General features: G+C 40.2%; 1 protein-coding gene across 2 annotated transcripts in view; it reads right to left on the bottom strand.

Annotated features, from left to right (window-relative positions):
• Positions 1-4151: 4151 nt before the first annotated feature.
• Positions 4152-27304, bottom strand: part of ELP1 (elongator acetyltransferase complex subunit 1) — a 65541-nt gene continuing 42388 nt past the window's right edge. Inside the window, exons 29-38 of one of the 2 annotated variants that reach the window (XM_065530251.1) lie at positions 25445-25506; positions 17623-17685; positions 16868-16928; positions 15200-15313; positions 14598-14709; positions 13776-13903; positions 13147-13301; positions 11144-11261; positions 10053-10128; positions 4152-4687 (exon numbers count right to left, since the gene is read on the bottom strand). In XM_065530251.1, the coding sequence (XP_065386323.1) occupies positions 10100-10128; positions 11144-11261; positions 13147-13301; positions 13776-13903; positions 14598-14709; positions 15200-15313; positions 16868-16928; positions 17623-17685; positions 25445-25506 (842 nt within the window). In that variant the 3' untranslated portion in view covers positions 4152-4687; positions 10053-10099. The remainder of the gene's footprint in view (positions 4688-10052; positions 10129-11143; positions 11262-13146; positions 13302-13775; positions 13904-14597; positions 14710-15199; positions 15314-16867; positions 16929-17622; positions 17686-25444; positions 25507-27304) is intronic. The other variant, XM_005581114.3, reaches the window with a different exon arrangement.

The raw sequence follows: 27304 nt of genomic DNA, 5'->3' as shown, positions 1-27304 counted from the left end.
TCTGGGGTGTGCTCAGGAGAGAGGCTGCAGGTTCTGGGGCTGATGGTATGGGTCTGTGGGAGGCTGCCCTATGTGGGTCATTCTAACCCAACTGGGAGCCCAAAGGAATACAGAGACCCTCAGTAGCCAGGGAAGCCCTTCCAGGGCCCAGCAAACTCTATGGTGTCCCTGCAGGGGGAGTTTGTAATATGAGCACTTTAAATTGGAGATTCTTTAGAAGAGCCCCCAGTACATTCTCTGTCCTGTCTTTAAAGTTCAGAATCTGAACACTAGTGGGTGCATAAAACAGTGGACGGAACATGGGCTCTGGACTCTGTGGTTTGAAACACTATTTTGCTACCACCTAGGTGTGTGACTTGAGTTTGTCTGCCTGCAAAACTGAGTATGAATGCCTACCTCACACAGCTGATTTGGAAAACAGTGAAAAACATCTGAATACCAATACTAGACTCCTGGAGGTGCTCACAACAGCCAGCTAGTATCTTTAAGTTTCTACCTCTTATGCAGAAGGCCAAAAGTCTCTTACTATAGTCCTTAGTCACACAGGCACTCAAAGGCACGCATTCTGCATTTAGAGGAGAGCTGGCACCTCCACCATCTCCAGGGAGAAGCCCTCCAGAGCCGCCCTCACAGGTTCCAGGTTTGCCTACACAGCCTTGAAAGGCCTAAAGTACCTGACCCTGGATCCAGGCCTGGTGAGTAAGAGTATCTGGCTGGTACCGGCAGAGAGAGAGCCACAGAGGGGCATGTGAGGTTCCCATGGTTCAGCACGGATGACTAAGCCTTATGCTGGACTGTCAAGGAATCAGGAGTTGGGGACACTGACCTGAGAAAGAGGGACATCTTTACCTCAGTTTCTGCCCAAACCGCTCTACTGTCAACCCATGATCATTCACTGATGTGCAAGCTGAAGTCTGGTTAGTTCTTAACCTTTGGACCTCTTTGGCAGGGTGGTAAACCCATAAACCTCGTCTTAGAATAATGTTTTTAAATGCGTAAAATACAGTGTATGATTACAGAGGAAACCTATCTTATAGAGATATGCTCTATCTACCGATCCCTTCGGGATGTATGAACCCCACGTCACAGATCCCTAAAAAGGCAAGGGTCTTAATGAAGAGGAGAGTTGGGAGGTGGTTCTGGAGGATGGGCGCCTCCAGGCCTTCTTAGGTCTCAATGTTCATTTCTAAATGAAAAAATACCAATTGAAGGCTGAGCAATTGTACAGTCTTTTTCAAAGCACTTTATGAATGTTCTCACTTGATGCTCACAAGTATGCCCTCGCAGAAAAAGAGAATTTCCTCATAAAAAGCGATAGTTTTACTAAGTATTTGGAACTTACCTTAGCACAGTAGTTCTCAAGTGGGGGCAACTTTGGCCTGTAGTGGACATTTAACAACGTCTAAAGATATTTGTGGTTGTCATAACAGGGGTGGGAGTGTGTACTACTGGCATCTAGGGGTTAGAGACCAGGCAAGTCGTTAAAGATCTTACAATGTGCAGGGAAGCACCTCCCAACACCCAAAGAAAGAATGACATGAACCAAAACGACAACAGTGCTATTGAGAAACTCTGCTTAGCTTGATGGGCACACATAAGACTGAAGAAAAGCAAGGCTCAGTGAGATTAAGTGACTTTGTCCAAGACTGCTAAGAGGGTTGGACACATGGCCCAAAGCCTTGTTCTTTCCTTTATACCAACCCAACAACTGTTGTTCTTAAAGGTCTGGGGACTTTAGAGCCAGTAGGAATAGTGGTGGAGCAGCCCAGTGGTAAGGGCCCAGGGAGCACAGAGAACACAGAAGCACGAGAATCCAAAGCAGGCCTTCAGCACTGCCAAATGTTACCGAATTAGCCTTGCCTGATCTCCAGCCTCGTGAATATGTACAGCTACCTAGCTCCTAAGATGTATTTGCAGCCAGTTACTAATAAATATGACAAACAAGAAAGAACAGCCAAAGACTCCCCAGGGCTTGTCCAGGCGGTGCTTCTAGAGAATATGGGAGTACAATAACCAGCACAAGAAGAAGAACAAATCTAATTTTGCTTCTCAAATTTGCAGTCACCTTAGGTTACTAAGCATCGTCAGTTTTATTTATTTTTAAAAACACCCTCTTCAGTTATTGCTATGACAAATCTCTCAAATGTGTATGTATATATACATGCATATATAATTAAATTTAAAATATGCAGCAGGGCTAAGAAATTGCACCAAGCTACATCCATAAAGGCATATAAAAATTGCTCCTAAGTTTTTTTTTTTGTTTTTTTGTTTTTTTGAGACAGAGTCTCATTCTTGTCCTATCCAGGCTGGAGTACAGTAGCATGATCTTGGCTCACTGCAACCTCTACCTTCCCAGGTTCAAGTGATTCTCCTGCCTCAGCCTCCCAAGTAGCTGGGATCACAGGTGCCCGCCACCACGCCTGGCTAATTTTTTTTGTATTTTTAGTACAGACAGGATTTCACCATGTTGGCTAGGCTGGTCTCAAACTCCTGACCTTGTAATCCACCCACCTCAGCCTCCCAAAGTGCTGGGATTACAGGTGTGATCCACTGCAGTCGGCCTCAGTTTTTTAAAAAGCATAAATTGAAAATGCACTTTGAACTGAAGAAGACAGTCTTCTGCAAGTTCCCTCTTGAAGTTTAGAGCATCTGAGCAAAGCTATCTGACTCGATGGAACCAAGAAAAGTGAAGGTTTTACCTTATTGCAGCATGAACTTGCTTTGGGACAGAATCCAAATTTATGTACTCTTTTCTAAAACTTGACAGAATCTTGCCCCCAAATTAAGCATTCACCACTCAGAGGAGTTCTCTCCTTTCCTCATACACTCGGTTTTCCCCCATGAATTCTTCTTGGCTTTGCCTCAATTTGGAAGGTCTCCTCCTGCCTGCTGCTTCTAAAAATGAACAAAATTCAATCCTGCTCAGATGACAGAAACAGTAATTGATAGTAATTTGCATTCAAACAGATTATTTCTTGCTGCTTCAATACATTATTTAAGGAAACTGAATGTCCAGGAAAATTCACACCATTATCAATGAACACATTTACTTCTATTTCCAATCTATCAGCATGGGTCCCTTTACAATTATCCAAAGCAAGAGCACTATAATATATTCAAATATAAGCTACCATGCTTATTTACCCATGCCAAAGAGTGGCTACAAAGTACTTGCAGCCTTTCAATATTGGGCACTTAATTACAGCAAATCCATGTAAGTCAAAAAGCAGATTTCAAAAGTAAAGTGTATCTTCTTCCTCTTCTTTTTAAAAGCTATTATTTTGTGAAAATGTTTAAACATACAGAAAAGTTGAATTTTACAGTGAATACTCCTAGATTGATTCTGTAGTTGACACCTTGCTATACTGGGAAAGGTTTCTTAAATTACAATTTTGGCTATATCACTTCTTTGAGGATCAAACGCAGCATTTCCTGTTTGTTTATGTACAGTGCTGTAGTTTGGGCATTTGTTTCCCTAAACCTCATGTTGAAACGTGATCACCAATGTTGGAAGTGGGGCCCAGTGGGAGGTGTTTTGGTCACGGGGGCAGATCCTACGTGAATGGCTTGGTTCCATCCTTGTGGTAATGAGTGAGTTTTCACTCTATTAGTTCCTTTGAAAGCTGGTTGTTTAGAGACACAAATGGACTAAGATACACAGTCAGGAAGGTCTGGTTCTGATATTTAAAACATGGAAGAATTTTTAATTAGAATGAAGTGGGCGTTTTCTAGACTCACCATAAAAATAAAATATTCTCATTTTGAGACAGTTTTTTTTGGTGCGGGGGTGGGATGGAGAATTGAGTAAAAGAGAAGTCAGTAAAGCACCATAAAGAAAAATAAATGAAGTGGCCTAGACACTAACAAAAATATCTGAGTTAAAGAAACAGCATTTGGAGAACAGAGAATAATTCACAACCATGCATGCCATACAATGCACACTGATCACTCATACCAAACGTGCATGATACTGTTTAGAAATTCTAATCTGTTCCAGCTCTAACATTGCTAACTCTCTAGCAGAAAATACACAGGCAGTAAAACAGTCCCTGTAGACACTGTAATTATAGGAGGCTCAGCCCAGTTATAACTGAAAGCACATGACCTGGTAAGATGTTACAAAATAACAGCTGTCAGCAAAGGAGGGCTTATAATTTCAAAGGATACTTTTTATTCTGCTTTAGTTTAAGGTGACAAGAAGCCATTTAAGTGATTACATTTGACCAAATGTAGCACTAATAGCCATTGTAATCTTCTCCTCCAATAAGACAATTTAGAAACATTATTTTACTTGTCTTCACACTTTTGAGGTAGAAACCATGAAACATTAATCTCATGATTACCATAATCTCAAACAGCCCAAGTGAAAGAATAATCATTCTCACATAATGATGCCATAATGGTTAAAGCTTAACGTCTTGCTAATGATTAAGATGTATACACAAAATAAAACAGAATTGCTTGTTGTCTGCTGAAGTTCTTGGCAACGCTAAGGTAAGTTATCACTTTACTCTTTCCAGTTCTCAACAGACAGGCCTTAAAGAGCAAGGGGTGGTAGGACAACAGGAATTAGTGGCAATGGTCTTCTCTGTTGGATCCCTCCTAACTGTGGTCACTCAGTCTAGCAGGCTCAGCTTCCACTGGGTTCTTTTGTTGATCTTTGGTGGTATAAAAAGCTCAGCATCTAAAAGTAAGAAAGGAAGGGAAATTGTGACAGACATACCCTTGTTGGAGGGCGCTGAGGCAGTAACTCCAAACTAAACAAACTAGGCAGGTGGGGTTTGCAGCAATATGACCATCAGAGCCAGAGTTAATGTGTCTGCTACCCCTGCAACCTCCAGGTCAGAGCAAACACAGCCTGGAGGTCCTGCCCTGAGAGGAGGGACTGCATTTCAACCTTAGGCATGCTCACTCAGTGATTCAAAATGGAACAATGTTCTGTATTTCAATCTGGTGGGAGGGGTGGTGGCAGCAGTTACATGGCTGTATACATTTATTAAAACTTACCAAGTTGTACACCTGAAATCTCTGCATTTCACTATATATAAAGTCTATCTCAATTGTTAAAGAATAGCAAAATGTGGTAGCACATATTCAGTAAGTGAAGTTAATGGACAGAAACTATGATGAAACTTCGACAAACATGTCGATCAATAAAGATGCCCCTGCTTTAAAAAAAGTAAATGGAGAGAGAGGGTTAGGAAAAGATTCTGTCATTGCAACCTAAAACTCCCAGGCACTCTTTCACTTAGATTTGTTAAGTCTCTTTTCTAACCAGGAATCACATACTGGAAGCAGAGATATGAGAAAATATGTATATATAAGGATTTTCTTTTTCAGCATTATTTATGATAAACTTCCAGCAGTGAATCTGTACATATGAGCTATGCAGGCATGACAAATTACAGTTGATCCTTGAAGGTAGGTTATGGGTGTGGACCCCCGCTGCACAGTCAAAAATCTGCATGTACCTTTTTTTTTTCTTTTTTTGAGACAGGGTCTCCTTCTGTTGCCCAGGTTGGAGTGCAGTGGCATGATCATGGCTCACTGCAGCCTTGACACCCCAGGTCCATGTGATTCACCTCAGCCTCCCAAGTAGCTGGGACTACAAGTGTGCACCACCATACCTGGCTAATTTTTGCAGAGACGAGGTTTCACTATGCGGTCCAGGCTACTCTCAAAACTCCTGGTCTTGTTCCACCCACCTCAGCCTCCCAAAGTGCTGGGATTACAGGTGTGAGCCACCACACCTGGCCCCATGTTTAACTTCCGAATCTCCAAAACTCAAGTGCTAATAGCTTACTGTTGTCCGGTAGCGTATTGGCAACATAAAAAGTCAGTTAACAAATGTTTTGTATGTTATATGTATTATATACTATACTCCTACAATAAAGTAAGCTAGAGAAAATATTAAGAAAACAGTATTTACTATTCTTTAAGTGGAAGTGGATCATCATAAAGGTCTTCATCTTTGTCATCTTCACGTTGAGTAGGCTGAAGTGGAGGAGGAAATGGTGGGGTTGGTCTTGCTGTCTCAGGGGCGGTAGAGATGAAACAGGTAGGGGAGGTTAAAGAGGAGACAACAGAGGTGGGCACACTCAGTCACTAACTTCACAGAAATACACCATAATTTCTGATGTTTTTGCTTTTCATATCTCTAAGGTACCAATCCTTCCACAGTTTCTTTTAGTTTCAGTGCCCATATCATAGAATCATCTATGTTGTAGAAGAAGCCAAAGGCAGTCTTGAATAATTGGAATCTTTGGAACAAATGTCAATTTATTTTCTGGCACTGCTTCTTCTATGTCATCTTCCTCATTGTCTGGCACTGGTTTGGAAGCACTCTTCTCCATCAAGTCATCTTCTGTTACTTCCTCTGGTGTGATGTCTATCACCTCTTGAATTTCTCCAAGACCCCTATCTTGACTATCTTGACATTCTTCATGCATTACTTTTTTTTTTTTTTTTTTTTTTGCCAGATCCACAATCTCTTTCATGATTTCCTTGATAGGCTGTCATAAATCCTGTGAAGTCATGCACATCTGGACACAGTTTTCTCTAACAGGAATTTATTGTCTTGGGCTTGATGGCTTTCACAGCTTTTTCTATAACAATGATGGCATCATTGATGGTGTAATTCTTCTAGACTTTCATGTTCTAGCAAGGTTCTTTTCCGTACGTTTGACAATCCTTTCCATAGAGTACTGTTTGTAATGAGCCTTAAAGGTCCTTATGACCCCCTGATCTAGAGACTGAATTAGAGATGTGTGTTTGGGGGCAAGTAGATCACTTCAACGTCTTCACAGTGTTGAACTCATGGGTTTAGGGGTGGCCTGGGGCATTTTCCAGTATCAAAAGAACTTTAAAAGGCAGTCCCCTTACTGGCAAGATACTATTTAACTTCAGGGACAAATCGACAAAGGAACCAATCCAGAAAAAGTGCTCTCCTTGTCCAAGACTTCTTGTTGTATGGTACAACCAAAAGCCTGGTAGCTGGTGTTAATCTTTTCCCTTCCAGGCTCAGGGGTTAGCAGCTTTACAGATAAGAGCAGTCCTGATCATAAACCTGACTGCCTTTGCTGCTGCCTCCTGGATGGCAGGAGCTGCTTTTCCTGTTATCTTGATATTTATAAAGCCAAACCTCTTTCTAAAATTATCAAACCATCCTTTGCTGGCATTAAATTCTCCAGCTTTAGATCCTTCATCTTTTTGCTTTAAGTTCTCATACAATGACTGTGCTTTTTCTCAAATCATATTAGTTGTATAGGAATGCCTTTCTCATAGCAATCCTGCACCCACATAAAAGCTGCATTTTCAATACAAGATAAAAAGGTCGTTTGCAAAAAGTACAAGGTTTTCATCCCTGCTGGCATAGCTGCAGTGACAGCTTCATGAATTTCCTTTTCTTTTACAATCATCCTGGCACTGGGTTCATTTATCTTGAAATGGTGGGCAACCACAGCTGCAGACCTCAATCTATAGTACGTATTGAGCAAGTCAACTTTTTCTTGTAATGTCATGACTTTTCTCTGCTTCCTGGAAGCATCACTTGTGGTACTTCCTATAGGTCTCATGGTGTTATTTAAGGTTTACGATATTACATTAAACATGATAAAAAAATACATGAGAACGCAAGAGATCACTTTTCGCTGCCATATGCAATTAATGGAGACTGTCATGTGCTGCTCATGTGGACATGATTAGTGGTACATGGCATTTTAAGCAGATATTGGTGACACTTGAGCTCACCCACCACAATAGCAGCAGGAGGTAGCTACAAAATTATTACAGTAGTGCAGTATGTACTACAGTTAATTTTATGCAGTTATGATTTCATACTACAGCTTTATGTTTGTTTATATTTCTCTCCACTAAATGGTGCCATAAAGATAAAAGAATATCAATACTGGAAAAAGGCTACTTAAATAAATTCACTGTCAACAAGGTCCATACTTTCATAAATAGCAATTAAAGTTGGAATAAGACTATCTTTAAAAAACTAGTTATGAAAATAATGTGCTCTACCTCATTTTTTAAAATTAGGCATAACTACAATTATATTTGATTCCAGACTTAATTTGAAATAAACGCAAAGTATAGACTTTTGGGCAAGAAAGTAATTATTCTGACAAATTATATGACAGCAGGACATGACATATTTCACATTTCCATATTTGAATTTCACAGCACACAAAAAAGTCATTTTTATAAAAATACCTTGAGGGCTTTGCAATTTTTCTAAGGAGCTCTCTCAATCCTTTGATGGTCAAAACCACTTGAAGCACTTATTTTGTCATCAACTGCAACGAGTCCAACCCAGCAGTGATTCAAGTACTTTTCCAACATCATTTTAATCTATTTTATGTAATACTAAATTTTTTTAAGGCTTGCAACTGATCTGCATGCTGCTGTATTGTATCAAAGCAGGAAACAATCAGAAAGGACCTATCAAGTCATTGATTCCGCTTGTGGGGATGTGTGAATATACTCAACTATTGTTAGCTGGGGAGGGGAGCTGAGTAATATTTGAGGGGGACTAATTTTGTGATTAGTTCATCAGTGGCAATTTTTGAATTATAGGAACTTCCCTTTTCCTATACAATCTTGAAACCACAAGGGTAATGATAATGAACACTCAGATAATGAGGGGCTCTCAAATATTACAGAGTGTCTTTAAGGCTCAGCTGGAAAACAAGAAAGTGCTCTTTGAAGTGGGAAAGCCATCTAGAATACCCCGGGGGATGGTGGGACTGACCTGACCTGAAGGTCAGCATCAGGCCAGCAACGAGGAACACAGGAGGCAGAAATCACAACTGGATTGCACTACCGCACAAAATAAACAATGACCAAATGGCCTCAGGTCTAATGTAAGTTCCTAGCATCTGAGAAATAAGTGGGCTGGGCACAGGGGCACACGCCTGTAATCTCAGCACTTTGGGAGGCTGAGGCAGAAGGATCACTTGAGACCAGGAGTCTGAGACCAGCCTGGGCAACATATTAAGACCCCCCTCTGTTTTTTTTAATAAAAAAATTTAAGAAAAAAAAAGGAATAAGTGGATGTGTTGAAATTGATACCAAAAGTACCTTGCCATTCTCCAGACAGAAGAGGAGCTAGGAATACAGTAGTTACTGTCTGGATGTATGAGTTGAGCTGGGATGGAAGGTAGCTGCTCTTTCCTGGTAGCAACATAAGCTGTTAAAGTCAAACTTAATTTGAATCCCCACAGGCTACTTCAAATATCATCAAAATGCTATTACAGTGTAGCACTTCGGTGAAAAAAATTTCAGAAAATTGCCTGTCACATGCTAGAAATGCAAGTAACAGCAGTTAAAACTGCTAATTATTTTAGAAACTAATATTCACTTTTCAAAGCTAAAATGCTTGATTGACCCAACTATAAGTAAGGGCAAATACTCAAAGTCCCAAGTTGACCCATTAAATGTTTCTAACCAACTTTCAAAAGAAAGCGTTTAGGGTTTTTAATTTTTAAGGATATAAGTAATCTAATTGAGAATCATCTCCCTCAACAAATAAAACACTTCATGCATAACTAAACAGGAAATATGTATAAAATGCTAATATTCTTTGGATTTGCCTTCAAATTATATTGTCAATTCTAAACATAATAAAAAGGTCCCACTCATAAGCAAGTTTATGAAAATGCCCCCAAGATGCAACGCGTAACTGCCAACAGCCAGTAATGATGCTTCAGAAGAATCTTTTGATATATATGTAAATGTAGATGGTTTAGACTGAAACTGGAACTGTGATGTGCCTTTATGAAAAAGCATATGCCACATAAAATATTTTTTAAAATTACACATACAATGGTCATATATGAATTTTCCCGCACCAGGTCCCCCACCGCTAGAAGCATGAAACTGATCATACTAAAGATGTGGTCTTAGAATTGAGGAAGAATTGTAGTCAATTTTTTGTAGTGAAAAATTGTATCCAATCTCTCCTTCTACTGCTGATCTTCTCAATACTTACAGAAAGATAGTCCTGCTGCTTAGTATTGTAATATTAAATGAGAAAAAATACTAACCAAGAACAGGAAGCGAAGTCTTCTGTTGTTGATAAGATGCCATGATACTATTTGCAGTAGAATTGGGACCTAGAACCTAAGGAGAAAATAGACTGTATCAGCAAAGATTATCTAATACTTCTCAAGACTGCCAATACCAAAGGCCAAATCCCTACCAGCAGAAAACAGCCTGTCATTTCTACTGGTATGGTGTGAAACATAGTAACTCTCTTTCCTGATGTGATTTTAATTTGCCAGTTTCTCCAGCTGCAATTCAGACCTCTAATTCTCCTTTCTCCCAGAACAAGGTAAAGATAGGGGGTGGGGGAAAAGAAAAGAAACTCTACAATGATATATCCTGGCCTTTTCCAAATGAGCAAGCCACTCCCTGAGGAGCAGGGAAACAGTACAAGAGGCTATAAATACGCAGAGTATCAATTATATGCAAAGAGTTGTGGGAAACAAACATTTTTAGGTTGAAATAAATACAAATATGTGCATACTATGGAGCAGAATGCAAACTGTGCACATGTGCTCCAGGTAAAACACAAGACTCCACAGGAATGTCAAGCCTGCAGCGAGCCTCTGGGCACACCCCTGGTTAGTGCAGACCCTTGGTGGCACACTCTCAAGAGCGACGCCATGAGAAGTCACTCACAGTATCCTGCACATACCACAACCATACTTCACCAATCAAAACCACAATAATAAAATGGATGTCTTAGAACTTAATGTGGGAGGCATGGCAGTTTACACCTGTAATCTCAGCACTTTGGGAGGCCAAGGCAGGAGGATCACTTGAGGTCAGGAGTTCAAGACCAGCTTGGGCAACATAGCAAGACTCCCCATGTCTACAAAAAAAAATTTTTAATTAGCTGGGCATGGTAGTGTGCACCTGTGGTCCCAATTACTCAGGAGACTGCGGTGGGAGGACTGCTTTAGCCCAGGCATTCGAGGCTGCAGCAAGCCATGATGGATCACATCACCACTGCACTCTAGCCTGGGTGACAGAGCAAGAAAAAAAATAAAATAAAATAAGACCTTAAAGTGATCGTGTGATCAGAAGAGAAGACGGAAGGGGACGGCATGGGAGTGGTATCATAAATTATCACCTTCAAGCAGGGCACGGTGGCTCATGCCTACAGTCCCAGCACTTTGGGAGGCTGAGGTGGGCAGACCGCTTGAGCCCCGGAGTTCAAGACCAGCTGGGGCAATATGGTGACACCGTCTCTACAGAAAATTTACAGAAAATTTGAAAATTAGCCAGGTGTTGTAGCATGTGCCAGCAGTCCCAACTACTCAAGAGGCTGAGGTGGGAGGATCACCTCAGCCCAGGGAGGCAGATGCTGCAGTGAGTGGTGATCACTGCACTCCAGCCAGAGCAACAGAGTGAGACCCTGTCTCAAAAACAAAAACAAAAACAATTATCATCAAAAGTACTACAGTTTTGAAGATGATGATCACATTTCTTCTAAGAAATACCTATTATAATCAATTCAAGAGGTTGTAGGGTCCTGATTCCTAGTTGCTTTTATTTCAATGGTTTGTAAAGTGCTTTTACATTCACCCTCTTATTTAACCTTCAAAGCATTCTATTGAAGCACACAGGGAAGTCTTATGCCCATTTCTAAATAAGGAAATCAAGACACGATAAACATATGTGTTTCTAAACAGTGAGCTGATTTGTAATCTCTCAGCTCCAACCCACCCTTCTATCCACTGCTTGTGGTGCTGGGGCTGGGCACCTGAAAGATATTCCTCCTTGCTGTTGGCTTCCCATCATGTCCTGCCTACAGTGAACACCAGACGGGGAGTACAAAGCTGGAGGATAAACAAAAGATTTCTAGATTTCTTCCTTGATTGGCTTTTTTTTTTTTCTGAGATGGAGATTTGTTCTTGTTGCCCAGGTTGGAGCACAATGGCGCGATCTTGGCTCATCGCTACCTCCACCTCCCAGGTTTCAAGCGATTCTCCTGCCTCAGCCTCCTGAGTAGCTGGGATTACAGGTGTGCACCACCACGCCTGGGTAATTTCGTATTTTTAGTAGAGACGGGGTTTCTCCATGTTGGCCAGGTTGCAGGCTGGTCTCGAACTCCCAACCTCAGGTGATCCACCCGTCTCAGTCTCCCAAAGTGCTGGGATTACAGGCGTGAGCCACCACTGCACCTGGCCTGACTGGCTGGCTTTTCCCCCAGCAGCAACTATTCCTTCCAGTTTCCATTTACTTCTGTACACTTGGAACCAGCCCCCTCAGAAATGCCAGGACTAGCTGGCTGGCACCCTCCTCTCAGAGGTTCAAGAGTCAGCTCTACAGGGCCCCACTTCCAGGCTTCTAAATTCTAATGATCCCCAACTCCTCCTCCTGTTCCCTCAGGGAGGGTAAAGCTGCTTCCTATAGTTACTATCTCAGTGTCCTTCCTCTGTGTTTCCCTTTTGCCTTGTTTAGTCCTCTAATGCTTATTTAACCAATCCATGTATTAAATTCTGTGATAAAATAATAGGTAGGCTTTTGTTTTCCTTTCTAGATCTTGACTTATATACCAGCCTTTTGAATCCAAATAAAAACTCTTAACAATAGACTTGAGGTATAAGAGAGTGAACAGAGGTATAAATAACAAACAGACGACAATACATTAGAATTCTGCAACACAAAGCTGATTCAGCCTTAAACACAACCAGCAAAGTCCATCGTAACAACACAGAAGTGACAAGTCAAATTTTTCATAAAACAAAAGGAAAAGCAATTGCCTGGGGTCCCTTTAAAGCCTGATCCCATCCAAGTGAGAGGCCGTCTCCGATCCCCTCTTCCCCGCTCTCTCCCCACTCCAACCTCACTGAAGGCCAGGAGCAACTGCGTGACTTTCTCATTTTCTCCATGACACCTGCTTCACCCAGAAAGGAAAATGATAGCCCATTTAACCTACGCCAAGGTGTACTAGTCACTCTACAGGCAAATATAAAATCTTACTGACAGCTTAAACATAAATCTAAGATAATTTAACTACGGCATCTTACGTTTTTAAGAACAGGAAAACTTTTTGACTTGGGGAGGGTGTGAACATAATAACCCATGAAAATGATGAAAAACATGCACACCGTCTTTGAGAAAACTTACAGGGGTAGCTGAATTCTGCTGGGAGGTAAGAGTCCAAATTTCTGGAAGTGACCCTTCTATCAACTGCAGCGTATCTTCAAAGGCCTTCTGTAATTCCCTTCCTTGTTCATCAAACTCAAAGAGAAAGAGTACCTTTAAAATATGGTATATTTCATCTAGAGAGAAGAAATTTGAAAGAGTGGTAAGTTATATTCCCAGCTCCATAGACCAAATCATACCATAGCTTCTATCCAAAGCCAAAAATTTCTATGATTCCACTGCAGGTCCTTTCTCCTACATTATCTTTTTTCTTCCCAAATGCTGGCATAACTAAACACATGTACTACAAAAAGAAAATCAAGCACACTGGGGGGCCCACGCAGAAAGCAGCGTCCCACAATTCTTTATCCTGGCTTAAGCATCTCTCCCAGTTCAGTTAGGGGGATGCCAAACGGAGGAAGGCTTCTCAGTTACCAGCTAAGAAGGGCTGCTTCAGGAATGTGTGCTGACATGACCCTTCCTGCTAAAAGTTCTCATCTTTCCTCAAATTGGGAAAATGGTAGCTTAATCACCTACTGAACTCTGCCTGTCTGTGCTGCCTGTTTACTATTGTTTGGAGTCAGGAATCATCATCAGGACTGAGAATATACCTTTCAGGTTTTCAGTGTTCTGTACCACTTCACTCAGTGCCTCCAGGAGGGCCAGGTGCTCCAGCGGACTGCCTTCTTTGAGGCTGTGCTTCTTCCGCTCTGCTTTTCGGCGATTCTTAGATGATCTCCTGTTAGAAATTACAGATATTTTTAAGCCTCCTGAGTAGCTAGGACTACAGGCATGTGCTACCTTGCCTGGCTACTTTCTTGCAGTTGCTGATCATCCCACACAACTTCACAGTTCTCCATTTCAAATTCCTAAAGCATAATTCAGTTTAAATATATAATACTGCATTGTTTTACATATTCCAAGCAAGACTTCAAGCTCTTATAACTCATACCTCCTTGTAAGTTTTTGGTAACATCTACTGCACCTACCATACGGGTGTTGCATGAATATTTCTGACAAATTACTATAATTGGTAAAAGTGTGATGACTTATTTTACATGTATGGTCTCTTCCAATCCTGATTTTGAATTGAAGAAGCTTGATCTTTTCATTTTTTCAGTGCCTATACCTTAGTCACAACATTTGTTCAAAGCGTAAAATCGGATGTTAATGTAGACTGAGCACTCAGTGGAGGAACTGCCTCATGGGGAATGGGAAAACACACAGGCCGTGAAGCTGAGGAAGAAGACCTTTCAATGCCAAGTTTAATGTCTCAGATATGCTGGGAAAGTCTCTGAACAACTTCCACACAACATTGAATAATATTCTCTCCACTCCCACTACACTGTCCCAGTAGAAAACCAACCTATTTGCTTCCACTTTCCCCATATGCCCAGGGCATGGTCAATGTGCTGAATCAATGTGATACGTACGCTGATATCCTGGAGTTACTATGGGAGTATTTGGCACTCATCTCACTGCCACTCACAACACTGCTAGTTTCAGAGAAGAGGTCTGACTCTTGGCCGTGGGGTACCTCATCATCTAGAAAAGAAGAACCAGAAGCAGATGAAAACACTGCCTGCTAATGTGTGGGTTTACTTTCAGGGAGGTAAATGAACTAGAGTCAACTGGGGCATATCAAAGGATGGATGAAAATGATTGCAAAGCTGATCTCAAAATGAATGAGATAATATTAAATACAGTAATTACTAATGTAAATCAGTAGCTTCCTGAACTTTTTTCTGGAAATGAGGAAACTCATTTTGTTAGACACAGAAGTGGTCAGCTGCTCTGGTTGAATGGGGGTCAGTGGGAACGTCGGCAGAGCTCTTCCCGTTCATGCTTGGTCCTGCCCTCACCAGCACACAAACACAGACACAGATGGCCCTGAAGGGGCTCCACAGAGGCCTCACACTTCCCCATGACACAGTAATCAGACTGCAGGAGGAACACTAAGCAATCGAGAGAATGTGTGGCATTACCCGACCCCCATGGCCCTGCACGTGTCGATGGTCTTCACGCAGACACTCACCCAGGCCTGCCTGCTGGGCTTGCTCCTTGAGCTCTCGAACTACCAGTAAACGTTTCTTGTGGTGACTGAATGTGGCTGTCTGAGAGTCCAGAAATGCCATATAATTTTTCTGGGCTGGAGATGCAGAATGTAAATAGTTTGAGCATGAGGTTTAAGCAGAGAAAAAACTACAGGTGTGGAGCAGTGAAGGAGGGTTAGAATTCTGCAAAAAGAAAGAGGTTACTAGGTTTTTTCCTAGTAGGTTTTTTTTTTCTACTCGGTTACGAATTTTTTTCCTTAATAAGCATTAACAAATTAGAGACTGAAATTCCAGATCTTAGAGTTCATCAATATTATCCCAGAATACGCGCTACCACTGAACTTGTAAAATCACCTGAACGAAGACTTGATACCTAAACCAAGAGAGGATTGGGGGAAAAAAAAAAACGGTAGGGGGGAAGGGGCACAGTTAACAAAAGTAAGAAGAAAGTTACCTAAACATTTCTGGCTAAACATCCATCAAAATGCCCATGGACGTGGAAAAAATGTATCTAATGATTTCTGCAAAATATTGTCCAATGGAAAAATACGCAAGAGGAAAATAACACTAGTAGAATACATTTTAAAAAAGCAAAATAGTACTATCCAAGGATGTATTTTATTAATAGGTTTTGGGCCTAGGCAGATGGAGTTATCGGCATTTTTCTAAGAAAGGTTCTCATTAGTGGTGAAAATCCAAGAACTGGTTAGATTATTATAGATGAGGAATCATGCTTTCAGCACTCAGTTAGAGGTACCTAAAGTGAATAACATAAAAAGTACCCCAGCAACGTTTTAATTAGGATGGGGGAAGGGGGGTGCAGACAAGGTAAGAATGTGCATACATGTAAATGTCAGAAAGGCCAGATGTTACTTACAGGGTGGATTTGCATAAAAAGGCAGAGCTTAAAATCAACCACTCCCTAAGGTTTCTGTAAGCCAAACTGATGTCCTTCTCCGCTTCGCTTTTAAGGGGTCACAGTGACCATCTGAGTATTCTAGAACTGGTAATATTCATATGTTCTCCAAGAACCACATACTTCATTTGAAAAGGTAATTTTTTAAAAATACTTTGAAAAAGTTGAAAACTACATAAAAGTTGTAAGAGTTCAATGAACACACATATACCCTTCACCTAGATTTACCAATTATTAACATTTTGACATTTTTTTGCTTCCTGTTTCTCTGCATGCTTACACATATCCATTATTACTTTTGTGAAACCTTTTAAGAGTAAGGTAGAGATATGATCCTTCATTCCTAAATATTTCAGCATTTATCTCTTAAGAATAACAGGATATTACCTTACATAACCACAACGTGATTATTAAATGCCAGAAATTTATCACCGTTACACTATTATCTAATATAGTTCATATTCAAGTTTACCAACTATTCCCAAATACAAAGATTCTTAATCATATTTGATTACAGGACAGGTTTCTAACATTTAAATATTTTATTTGTTACCATTTAATTACTCAGCATATATAAAAATTCTAGTGAGAATTAAATATTATATCCAATGGGTAATTTTGATTGAGTCTACATGACATATTATTAAAAAAAACACAGTAATAGGAGACTCTCCCGTGTCTCTCTCCTCTCCTTCTTCCAAATGAGGAATTCTATCTAAAATGGAACCCTCACCTTCTAAAATGGAAGGCTTTACGTTGGTTTCTATAATATCCAGTCTGTTATATTTGTATACCTAGAAGGAAAAACACAATAATTTTAGGAAGGAAAACTTCTAGTCATTGGAGAGTTAAGATACTTAGACAGACATGGATTACTTTCAGAGGTCATCAGAATATTTTCCTGAAAAACAGGCCTCCTACAAGGCAGCCAAGGAAATTCAATTCATTTCAGTAAAAAGACAGTAATATTTCAAATGTAGAGGATTAATTCCAAAATATTATCAAGAATGATAAGGCCAGGCACGGTGGCTCACGCCTGTAATCCCAGCACTTTGGGAGGCCAAGACGGACAGATCACGAGGTCAGGAGATTGAGACCAGCCTGACTAACACGGTGAAATCCTGTCTCTACTAAAAATACAAAAAATTAGCCGGGCGTGGCAGCGGGCGCCTGTAGTCTCAGCTACTCAGGAGGCTGAGGCAGGAGAATGGCATGAACCCGGGAGGCGGAGCTTGCAGTGAGCCGAGATTGCACCACTGCACTCCAGCCTGGGCGACAGAGCGAGACTCTGTCTCAAAAAATAAACAAATAAAATAAATAAATAAACAAAAATGGTTTTAAAAACACCGTTTTCCTTAAGCCAAGATCCTGACCTATTTCTACTTATTTCACAAGCCTCAGAAGACAAGAGATTCCAACTGATCTGGAATCCCTTGCTCGCCCTCTCTGCTTAGCACCCAATATCCAGAGGGTTTAAAAGATTCTTACCAGCCTCAAAGCTTCTTCCCAGGCAGCTCCTTCTAACAGCAAGAGCACAGCTTCTTCATAATCCTGACAAGGGAACAGGAAGAAGACAACAGGTGAAGAGAGTGTGTCAGATGTCATCACAGCCAACTGCAAAACTAACCACAGACTTGCCTCTATCTCCCTGGCCAGGGGAGAACTCCTAGTTCTCAACATCATGCCTATCCTAGAGTTCATGTCTCCATAAATATTGATACAAAAGACAAGGGAGCAGTGTAAATTCTGAAAATAATGACAAAACACAAGCTAAGCATCATCTCTCTGCATGCCTGGACATCAAAACCACCAGAAAGGTCTGTTAGACATGCCTATCTCCCCAGCTTTACTACCAAGTTTGATTCAGCAGGTTTAGGTGGGCTCCAGAATTGTTAACAAGACCACACTTTGAAAAAATAGTAGACTAGAATACCAATCTTCTAAATTTTTTTTTTTCTTTTTTTTTTTTTTCTCAGACAGGGTCTCACTCTATCGCCCATGCTGGGATGCAGGGGCACAATCATAGCTCACTGCAGCCTTGACCTCTTGGCCTCAAGTGATCCTACTGCCTCAGTCTCCCATGTAGCTGGGACTACAGGCATATGCCACCACACCCAGCTAATTAAAAAAATGTTTTTAGAGACAGTGTCTCACTATGTTGTCCAGGCTGGTCTTGAACTCCTAGCCTCAAGCAATCCTCCTTTCTCAATCTGCCAAGTAGCTGGGATTACAGGCCTTTGCTCCTTTCAAAATTGATTTATCTGGCTTTCTGTTGTTGAGTTGCAGAAGTTCCTTATGTATTCTGGATACTAAACCTTTATCAGATACATGATTTGCAAATATCTTCTTCCATTCTATATCCTGTCTTTTCACATTCTTGACAATGCCCTTGATACACACAAGTTCTTAAATTTTTTTTTTTTTTTTTTTTTGAGACGGAGTCTCGCGCTGTCGCCCGGGCTGGAGTGCAGTGGCCGGATCTCAGCTCACTGCAAGCTCCGCCTCCCGGGTTTGCGCCATTCTCCAGCCTCAGCCTCCCGAGTAGCTGGGACTACAGGCGCCCGCCACCTCGCCCGGCTAGTTTTTGTATTTTTTTAGTAGAGACGGGGTTTCACTGTGTTAGCCAGGATGGTCTGGATCTCCTGACCTCATGATCCGCCCGTCTCGGCCTCCCAAAGTGCTGGGATTACAGGCTTGAGCCACCGCGAAGTTCTTAATTTTTATAAAATCCAATTTGTCAATTTATTGATTGTGTTTTTGGTATTAATTCCAACCATCCATTGCCAAATCCAAAGTCATGAAGATTTAACCCTGTTTTCTTCTAAGAGTTTTATAGTTTCGTTTTGGTTTTCTTTGAGACAGGGTCTTACTCTGTCGTCCAGGCTGAAGTGCAGTGGCGTGAACTCAGCTCACTGCAGTCTCAAACTTATGGGCTCAGGAAATCCTCCCACCTTGGCCTCCCAAGGATTTGGGACTACAGGTGCACACCACCATGCCTGGGTAATTGTGTTTTTGTTTTTTGTAGAAACAAGGTCTTTCTATGTTGCCCAGGCTGGTTTCAAACCCCTGGGCTCAAGTGATCCTCCCTCAGCCTCTCAAAAAGTGCTAGAATCACAGGCATGAAACTTTGTGCCCAGCCTTCAAGAGTTTTACAGTTTTAGCTCTTAAATTTTTGTTGTTGATCCATTTTGAGTGGCCAGCAGTTTTTGAAAACTCGGAAAATATTGAATAAAAATCCTTTCCAGCTTCTTTTGAAGAAAAAAAAAAAGAATAAACATGAAAGACAGGTCATTAAAAAATTTCCTTAAGCAATAATGATCACTTAAAGCAAAAGCAGTAACAAAGTATTACGGACTGAATACTCTTGTAAGGTTTTTATACTATATATGAAGTGGTATACTATTATCTGAAGATATGGTCAATTAATGATTTTTATTATAAATCCTGGAACAACCACTAAAATACTGAAATGAAGATGTATAGCTAATAAGCCAACAGTGGAGGTAAAATGGAATTATGAAAAATACTAAATCCAAAAGAAAGCAAAAAAAGAAAAAACAAGAAACAAAGGATCAATGAAAAAACAGAAAACAAACAGCAAGATTGAAGGTTAAATCTAACTATATTGGTAATCACACTCAATGCAAATGTCTAAACCCTCCGATTAAAAGGCAGAGATTGTCAAATTAGATTTAAAAAAAAAAAGAAACAACTATTGCTATCGACAAGGAACCCATCTTCAAAATGAAGACTACATTCAGCTAGATTAAAAGTAAAAGGATAGAAAAAGATACGCAATGAAAAGTCTAACCAAGAGAAAGGTGGAAAAGCTATACTAATAACATTAAAGTTGAATTCAGAATTAGAAATAGTAACAGAGAAAGATGGATATCAAAATGAATACATCTAGGACATACCCGTAAGCATGTATGCACCTATAACAGAGCTGCAAAACACGTGAAGCAAACACTGGTAGAACGAAAGGAGAAACAGACAAATAAATTATTGCAGCGGGAGATTTTAACACTTTCCCAGTCACTGATGGAGCAAGTAGTGAGGAACCAATAAGGATATAAAAAACTAGAACAGCATGATCAACCTAATCTAACTGACATTTATAGAACACTCCATTCAATAATAGTAGCTTTCATATTATTTTCAAATACACACACAACATTCTGTAAAACAGCCCATATTATAAATTAAAACAAATTATAAATTTAAATTAATAAAATGCATGCTCTCTACTCACAACAAAATTAAAGTAGAAATTAATAACAAAAAGATGGCTGGCAAATCTCCAATATCTGCAAGTTAAACATATATATATATATAAATTTTTTTTTTGAGATGGAGTCTCACTCTGTCACCCAGGCTGGAGTGCAATGGTGTGATCTTGCCTCACTGCAAGCTCCGCCTCCCAGGTTCATGCCATTCCCCTGCCTCAGCCCCCTGAGTAGCTGGGACTACAGGCACCCACCACCATGCCCGGCTAATTTTTTGTATTTTTAGCAGAGATGGGGTTTCACAGTGTTAGCCAGGATGGTCTCAATCTCCTGACCTCGTGATCCACCCACCTCGGCCTCCCAAAGTGCTGGGATTATAGGCGTGAGCCACCGGGCCCGGCAAACATACTTCTAAATAAGCCAAGGGTCAATAAAGAAATCACAAGGGAAATCAGAAAACGAAAACAAAACATTTCAATATTTGTATAATGTAACTAAAACGGTGCTTGAGGAAAATTATGGCATTATACGCTTAAACTATAAAGTAAGGAATCATCTCAAATCAATGGCTTTAAGCCATCACCTTGGCCAGGCCAAGTGGCTTACGCATGGAATCCCAGCACTCTGGGAGGCAGAGGCAGAGGAATCCCTTGAGACCAAGAGTTTCAGACCAGTGTGGGCAACAGAGTAACACCCCATCTCTACAAAAAAAATTAAAAATTAGCCAGGCATGGTGGCATGCACCTGTAATCCAAACTACTCTGGAGGCTGAGGGGGGACGATAGCTTGAGCCTAGGAGTTTGAGACTGCAGTGAGCCATGATCGTGCCACTGCACTCCAGCCTGAGAAGACTGGGACTCTGTTTCTTTAAAAAAAAAAAAAAAAAAAAAAAAAAAAGCCATCATCTTAAGAAACTAGAAAAATAAAGAGCAAATAAAATAATAAACAGAAAATAATTTTAAAAATTAATGATATAGAATACAGAAAAATCATAGAGAAAAACAATGAAATGTTTCATTCTTTAATAAGATCAATAAAATTGATAAACCTCTGGCCAGAATAATCAGAAAAAAAGAAGACACATCAATATCTAGAATGAAAGACAAGACGTCACCATAGACCCTATGGACAATAAAATAAGAGAATACTACAAACACTTTATGCCAATAAATCTGACAATTTAGATGAAATGAACAAATTCTTTGAAAGACATAAACTACCAATGCTCATTCCAGAAGACACAGATAACCTTGAATAGGCTAATGTCTACTAAAGTAACTGAATTAATAGTGAAAAACTTTCATTAAAGAAACCCCCTGGCCCAGATGGACTTACTGGTATATTCTACTAAACGTGTGAGGAAAAAAATATCTCCCAAGAGCTGAGCTGTCAGGTATTGGAGTAGCTGACCAAAGCAACAAGTCAAAAATGAGTTAAGCCTTCAGGCATTGCATTGGTATAAGCAAGAGGCTAAAACCAGGGAAAGCACCAACTCTCTCTGTTCCATTTTTTCCCAAAGAACAACTCACTATTCAAGAGTCAGCTGGATCCACACAGACATGAGGGTTGGTTCACTGTTGAAGGAGCTTGAAAAAAAAGGCTTTAGCAGTTTGATGGATCTTGGGGGTATGGGTGCAAAGGAAGGGGGCTAAGGGTGGAAAAGTACTGGGTAGTGAGTCACAGTGGGAAAAAATGTTAAGGTTTTTCCATTCCTTCTTACATAAAGAGGACTTGGCAGAGGTGCCTGAAGAAGACCTTGGCCCATGGCCTCAGATAGAGACCTAGGAATGAAAGCGCCAGGAATCTGAATGCAAATACTGTTTACAGGAGCATGACTAACAGGGGGCCCTGAGTCCTTGCTTGCAACTCCCTTTAGAAACTGTAATGCATTGGCAGTACGCCAAGCCTGGTGTGGGGAGGGCAGCTCTTCCTCATGTGGCCTCCTAGGTAAAGTCTGTAATTGTTTATGGTCAGGTCTGAAACATCACACATAGGTTTTTAACCATGAGTCAGACTCTCATACCAACTCTTCATGAAATCCTCCAGAAAACAGAAGTATAAAGACCACCACCCCTCATTTTATGACAGCAGCATTATCCTGATACCCAAAACATGGCAAAGACACTAAAAAACTACAAACCAATATCCCTCATGAACACAAACACAAAAATCCTCAAGAAAATTTTAGTAAATCTAATCTACCAGGAGAGAAAAAGGATAATAAATATATAATACCAAGTGGGGTTGAACCCAGAGATGCAAGGTTGGTTTAACAGTAGAGAAAATCAATCACCTAGTCCACCATATCACTGGTCTAAAAACAAAAAATCATCATAGTTGAAAATGCATTTGACAAAATTCAACACCCATTCATGATAAAAAAAAAAAAAAAAAAAAAAAAAAAACTCTCAGAACAAGGAATAGAAGGGGATTTCCTCAAATAAGAGGGCAGGAATCTGCAATTTTTTCCTGTAAAAGGTTAGACAGTAAATATTTTAGGCCTTACAGACCAAACTATCTCTGTCACAACTCTTTAACTCTGCTGCTGTGGTGTAAAAGCAGCCATAGACAAGATGTAAACTAATGAGCATGGCTATGCTCCAATAAAACTTTATTTACAAAACGGGTGATAAGCTGACTTTGTCACAGGTTGTAGTTTGCCAACTCTGCAATAGAGAGCATTAAAAAAAAAAAAAAAAAAAAAAAAAAAGCAAATATCAGGCCGGGCACGGGGGCTCATACCTATAATCCCAGCACTTTGGGAGGCTGAGACAGGTAAACCGCTTGAACCCAAGAGTTCAAGACCAGCCTGGGCAACATGGCAAAATCCCATCCCTACAAAAATTACGAAAATTAGCCAGGCATTGTGGCATGTGCCTGTAGTCCCAGCTACTCAGGAGGCTGAGGTGGGAGGATCACCTGAGCCCAGGAGGTCAAGGTTGTAGTGAGCTGAGATCACACCACTGCACTCCAGCCTGGGTGACAGAGCAAGACTCTGTCTCAAAAATAAAATAAAATAGAATCAAATTTTTAAAAAGCAAATATGATACTTAATGATAAAAGACAACTGAATTTTCTCCAACATCAGGAAAAAGGCAAGGATGTTCACTCTTAACACTTCTATTCAACATCACATTGGAAGCCTTAGAAAATGCAATAGAGATAGAGAAAAAAGTACTGATTGTAAGAAAGACATAAAACTGTATTTATAGAAACTGTGTTTGTTAATGTAGAAAATCCTAGAGAATACACCCAAAAGCTTCTAGAGCTAATAAATGAGTTTAACAAGGTTGCAGGATACAAGGTCAATAAAATGAAATTAAAAGCTAGTCAAGCCTTGAGATGATGCCAGCCCCGGCCAATACCTTAAATGCGGCCTTGTAAAGGACTCACCTGAGCCAGAGGCCCCAGCTAAGCCCAGCCAAGATTCTTGGCCCATTGAAACAGTGGGATAATAGGGTCTGTTGTTTTAAGCTGCCAGCTTTTAAGGTAAGTTGTTACATAGCAATAGATAATACATCTAGTGTCACAGTAATACACCCAGTGTTGGTGAGTATAGGAGCCACTGATGCCCTCTCACATATCACTGGTGGGAACGCAAAATGATACGGCCACTGCAGATTAGTTCTGCAGCTCCTTAAAAAGCTAAACATCCACTTACCACGGGATGTAGCATTCCCACTCCCATCCCCACGAAGACCTGTACTAGAATGTCCACGGCTGCGTTATTCATAATAACCCCAAACTGAAAACAATCCAAATGTACATCAACTGGTGAACAGATCCACAAATTCTGACATATTCATACAATGGGATACTACTCAGCAATACAAAGGAATAAACTATAACATGGATGCATCTCCAATGCACTATGTGAGTGAAAGAAGCCAGACTAAAAAGACTACATACCATATGGCTCTGTTTATATGAAATTCTAGATAATGCGAAACTTTACTGACTGATCAGTTTGCCAAAGGCTGGCAGTGGAGGGAGAAGGCTGACTGCAAAAGGGGAAGTAGGGAATTTTGGGGGGTGTTAGAAATGTTCTACATCATGAGTACAATGGTGGTCACACAACTACAAACATCTGTCAAAATGTACTCAATTCTTCATCTAAAATTGGTGAATTAACTTCATTATTTGTAAATTATACATCTGTACCACACATAATTTTATTGTATGTAAATTAGACAAAATAAGGTTATGCATTAATCTTCATTTACAAAGAAAAAAAGATAATGGCATCTTATCCATTTAATTAACCCTCTATGTGGTATATCTTTCCACCCCAACCTCTCTACTCTTTTAGGTATGTTTCATTCACTGATTATTTTCAACTCAATCACCCAACAAATACTCTCTCCAGGATCTAATGATACAAAATTTTAGTTATCTTCTTTCACTCACTGTTATTTCATAAGAGACAATTGAATATTTTTAAAGCACAATTAAGTTACATAAATGTGCTCTCAGTAACAACTGTAAAAAACACTCTCTCATCAAAGGTCAAAACTCTACAAGGCAATAATCCCTGGTGTCAACCGTGCACCTGTGTACTGTTAGTCTGTGGCCAGTGTGACTGCAGTGTTCTTATTTTCATAATAAATCCTATTATACTACCAAATGCTCATATGGGTACTTATCCTTATAATCTGCTGTAAAACTGGAACCTCCAGCTCCCCGAGGTAAAAGAGACATTTCCAATGGAGAGAATGGGAGTAAAAGCCAAGAATATGTAGTCTTCAATGATCCTGTTTTATAATGGTCCTTTCTCATTGTTTCTACTTTGGCAAACTCAATTTTTAAAAGCACAAAGACCTTTAGAGGTAATTAAGTGCTTTCTACCAAGGTCAAACCACTAGTATGTTAAAGTACAGCCCTTTCATATTCTACCTCACAAAACTGATAGACGTACTAAATTTAGACTTCCAAGTCAAGCCAGCAAGATAAGACTGCTGGGGCAAACACTATCTCTGGACTTAATAATTATGCACAGTTCCTTTAACTTTCATCATCACTAAGATCATGAGAAGACCTTTCTTGCTGACTAGGGGGTTTATTTAGAAGGGAGAAATTGAGTTTACCTGGGCATACTGTTCCAAAACCATGGCTGCGTCAATGTGCTTCCTCTGCTCAACCAGCTTTCCTGTAGAGACAATAAGCAGCAGTTGACTACAAAGTTAAACAGATTCTTTGGCTCAAGTGCTTCTTTAATATGTCTTCATTATGCATGAAACTATGTACTTTCTGAATTTCTGTGAGGGAATAGGGATATACAACATAGAGTCCTATCTTAAATGGCAGCTAGAATCTAAAATTAGCACAGGAATTGAAAATCATATACAGCCAAAATTAGCCTTGAAAGATGCTTCCAAGGCATGTACATGGGAAAATGACCTGGTATCTCTCACAAACCCACTTCGTCCCTTAACAGCAAGAAACCACTATTTCTTTGGTTGAACACTAGATGGAGGTAGCTGACTTATGTCTGAGTCATGCGGTGTCTTTAGATCCTAGACTTAGCCCAGTTGAGATAAATCACACTGAGAGGCACAGAGAACCCGAGGCTTTCGAAGGGGCTGGCAGATTCTGGTCTCTCATTGCATGCTCACTCCAGGGCATATATCACTAAAAAAGGTAGGTAAAATCACCTCCACTATTTAAATAGTTACCTTTTCTTTCTTTTGCTCTCTTGTGTAAACTGCCTATGTTAAATGTACACACAGAGTGACTCCAGTGTGTAACATTTCTCAAACATCTTTGACCACTGCCCTCCCCACCTACTTTTGCTAAACATCTGAGAAAACTAGAAATACTCCATTATAAGACATGGGAAATAGCAAGCTAAGAGCTGTAAAGAATAGAAGACAAAGATCCAAGAACAGAGATAGAAGGTATAAACAACCAATATCATAAATTTCTAAAGCAGAAAGGAACAATGGAGACTGAACAAACAACTAAAAGGCCTGAAATAAGGAATTCTTGACATTTGTAAAAAGAGGCCAGCTTGGAAATGGAGGGATTTGGGAAGGGCTAATAACCAGAAAAAGAAAAGTGATAATCCCATGCATTGTTATAATCCTAAGAAAAAAAGAATAATGCAAATGACAAAGAAGGACAGGTACATAAATTTAACAGGATAGAGTATGGAATTTTTTTAGGACTGCTTTTTATTTTTTTCTTTGAGATCTCAACAATATTTACAAGTTAGAGGAAAAAATATACTAGTCATTGCTTTACTTCAAGCACTGCTGAGAGGACCAGAGCTTCTGCTCATCTCTTTTCACAGGTGTCCTTACCCTTTCCTCCACTCTAGTACTAGATCCTGGTACCAGCCTCACCTCTGGTTCGGGCAACCCTTGTCCCTGATGCAGCTAAACTGCCTTTGCTTTCAGAATGCTTGGACATTTGGCCTTTTTTTCCCCCCACCTCATTCCTGGCTATTCCAACAACCTACTGGCTATACCAGAATGGACCCATCCCAAAATTCATCTTTACTTTCTTACAGGGCATAGCCCATCCAGCCACATGGTGTGGCCGAGATGGAATAGAAGGTGATAGTTTAACTTCCATCCAGGTCATTTCCAACTTAAAAGTAAATGTTTTACCATGACTCTAACTTCTCCCCAGTCTGCTTCCTTCCCCACAGATGTGGAGATAACCCAGCTACAACCATTTACCTAAAAGGATGCAGAGCCACACAACGGAAGGGCCGATCAATCCCTATGGCAGAGAGAAATAAACATCTTTCCATATTGGGTCACTGCATTCTGGGACTCTTGTTGTAGTAGCTTATCCTTTAAAGCATTCTAAATTAATTTTTATCAGTGAGAACGAGACTGTCTCAGGGTATTCTGCCCTAAATTTATTTGCAAAATTACCAAACAACACAAAGAAATAAATGTTTTAAAACCTTTGTAGATGTAGACATCTAAATGATTGTA

The sequence above is a fragment of the Macaca fascicularis genome, chromosome 15 (assembly GCF_037993035.2).
Source record: "Macaca fascicularis isolate 582-1 chromosome 15, T2T-MFA8v1.1".
NCBI classification, from domain to species: domain Eukaryota; kingdom Metazoa; phylum Chordata; class Mammalia; order Primates; family Cercopithecidae; genus Macaca; species Macaca fascicularis.
This window is presented reverse-complemented; position numbering and strand designations above follow the sequence as displayed.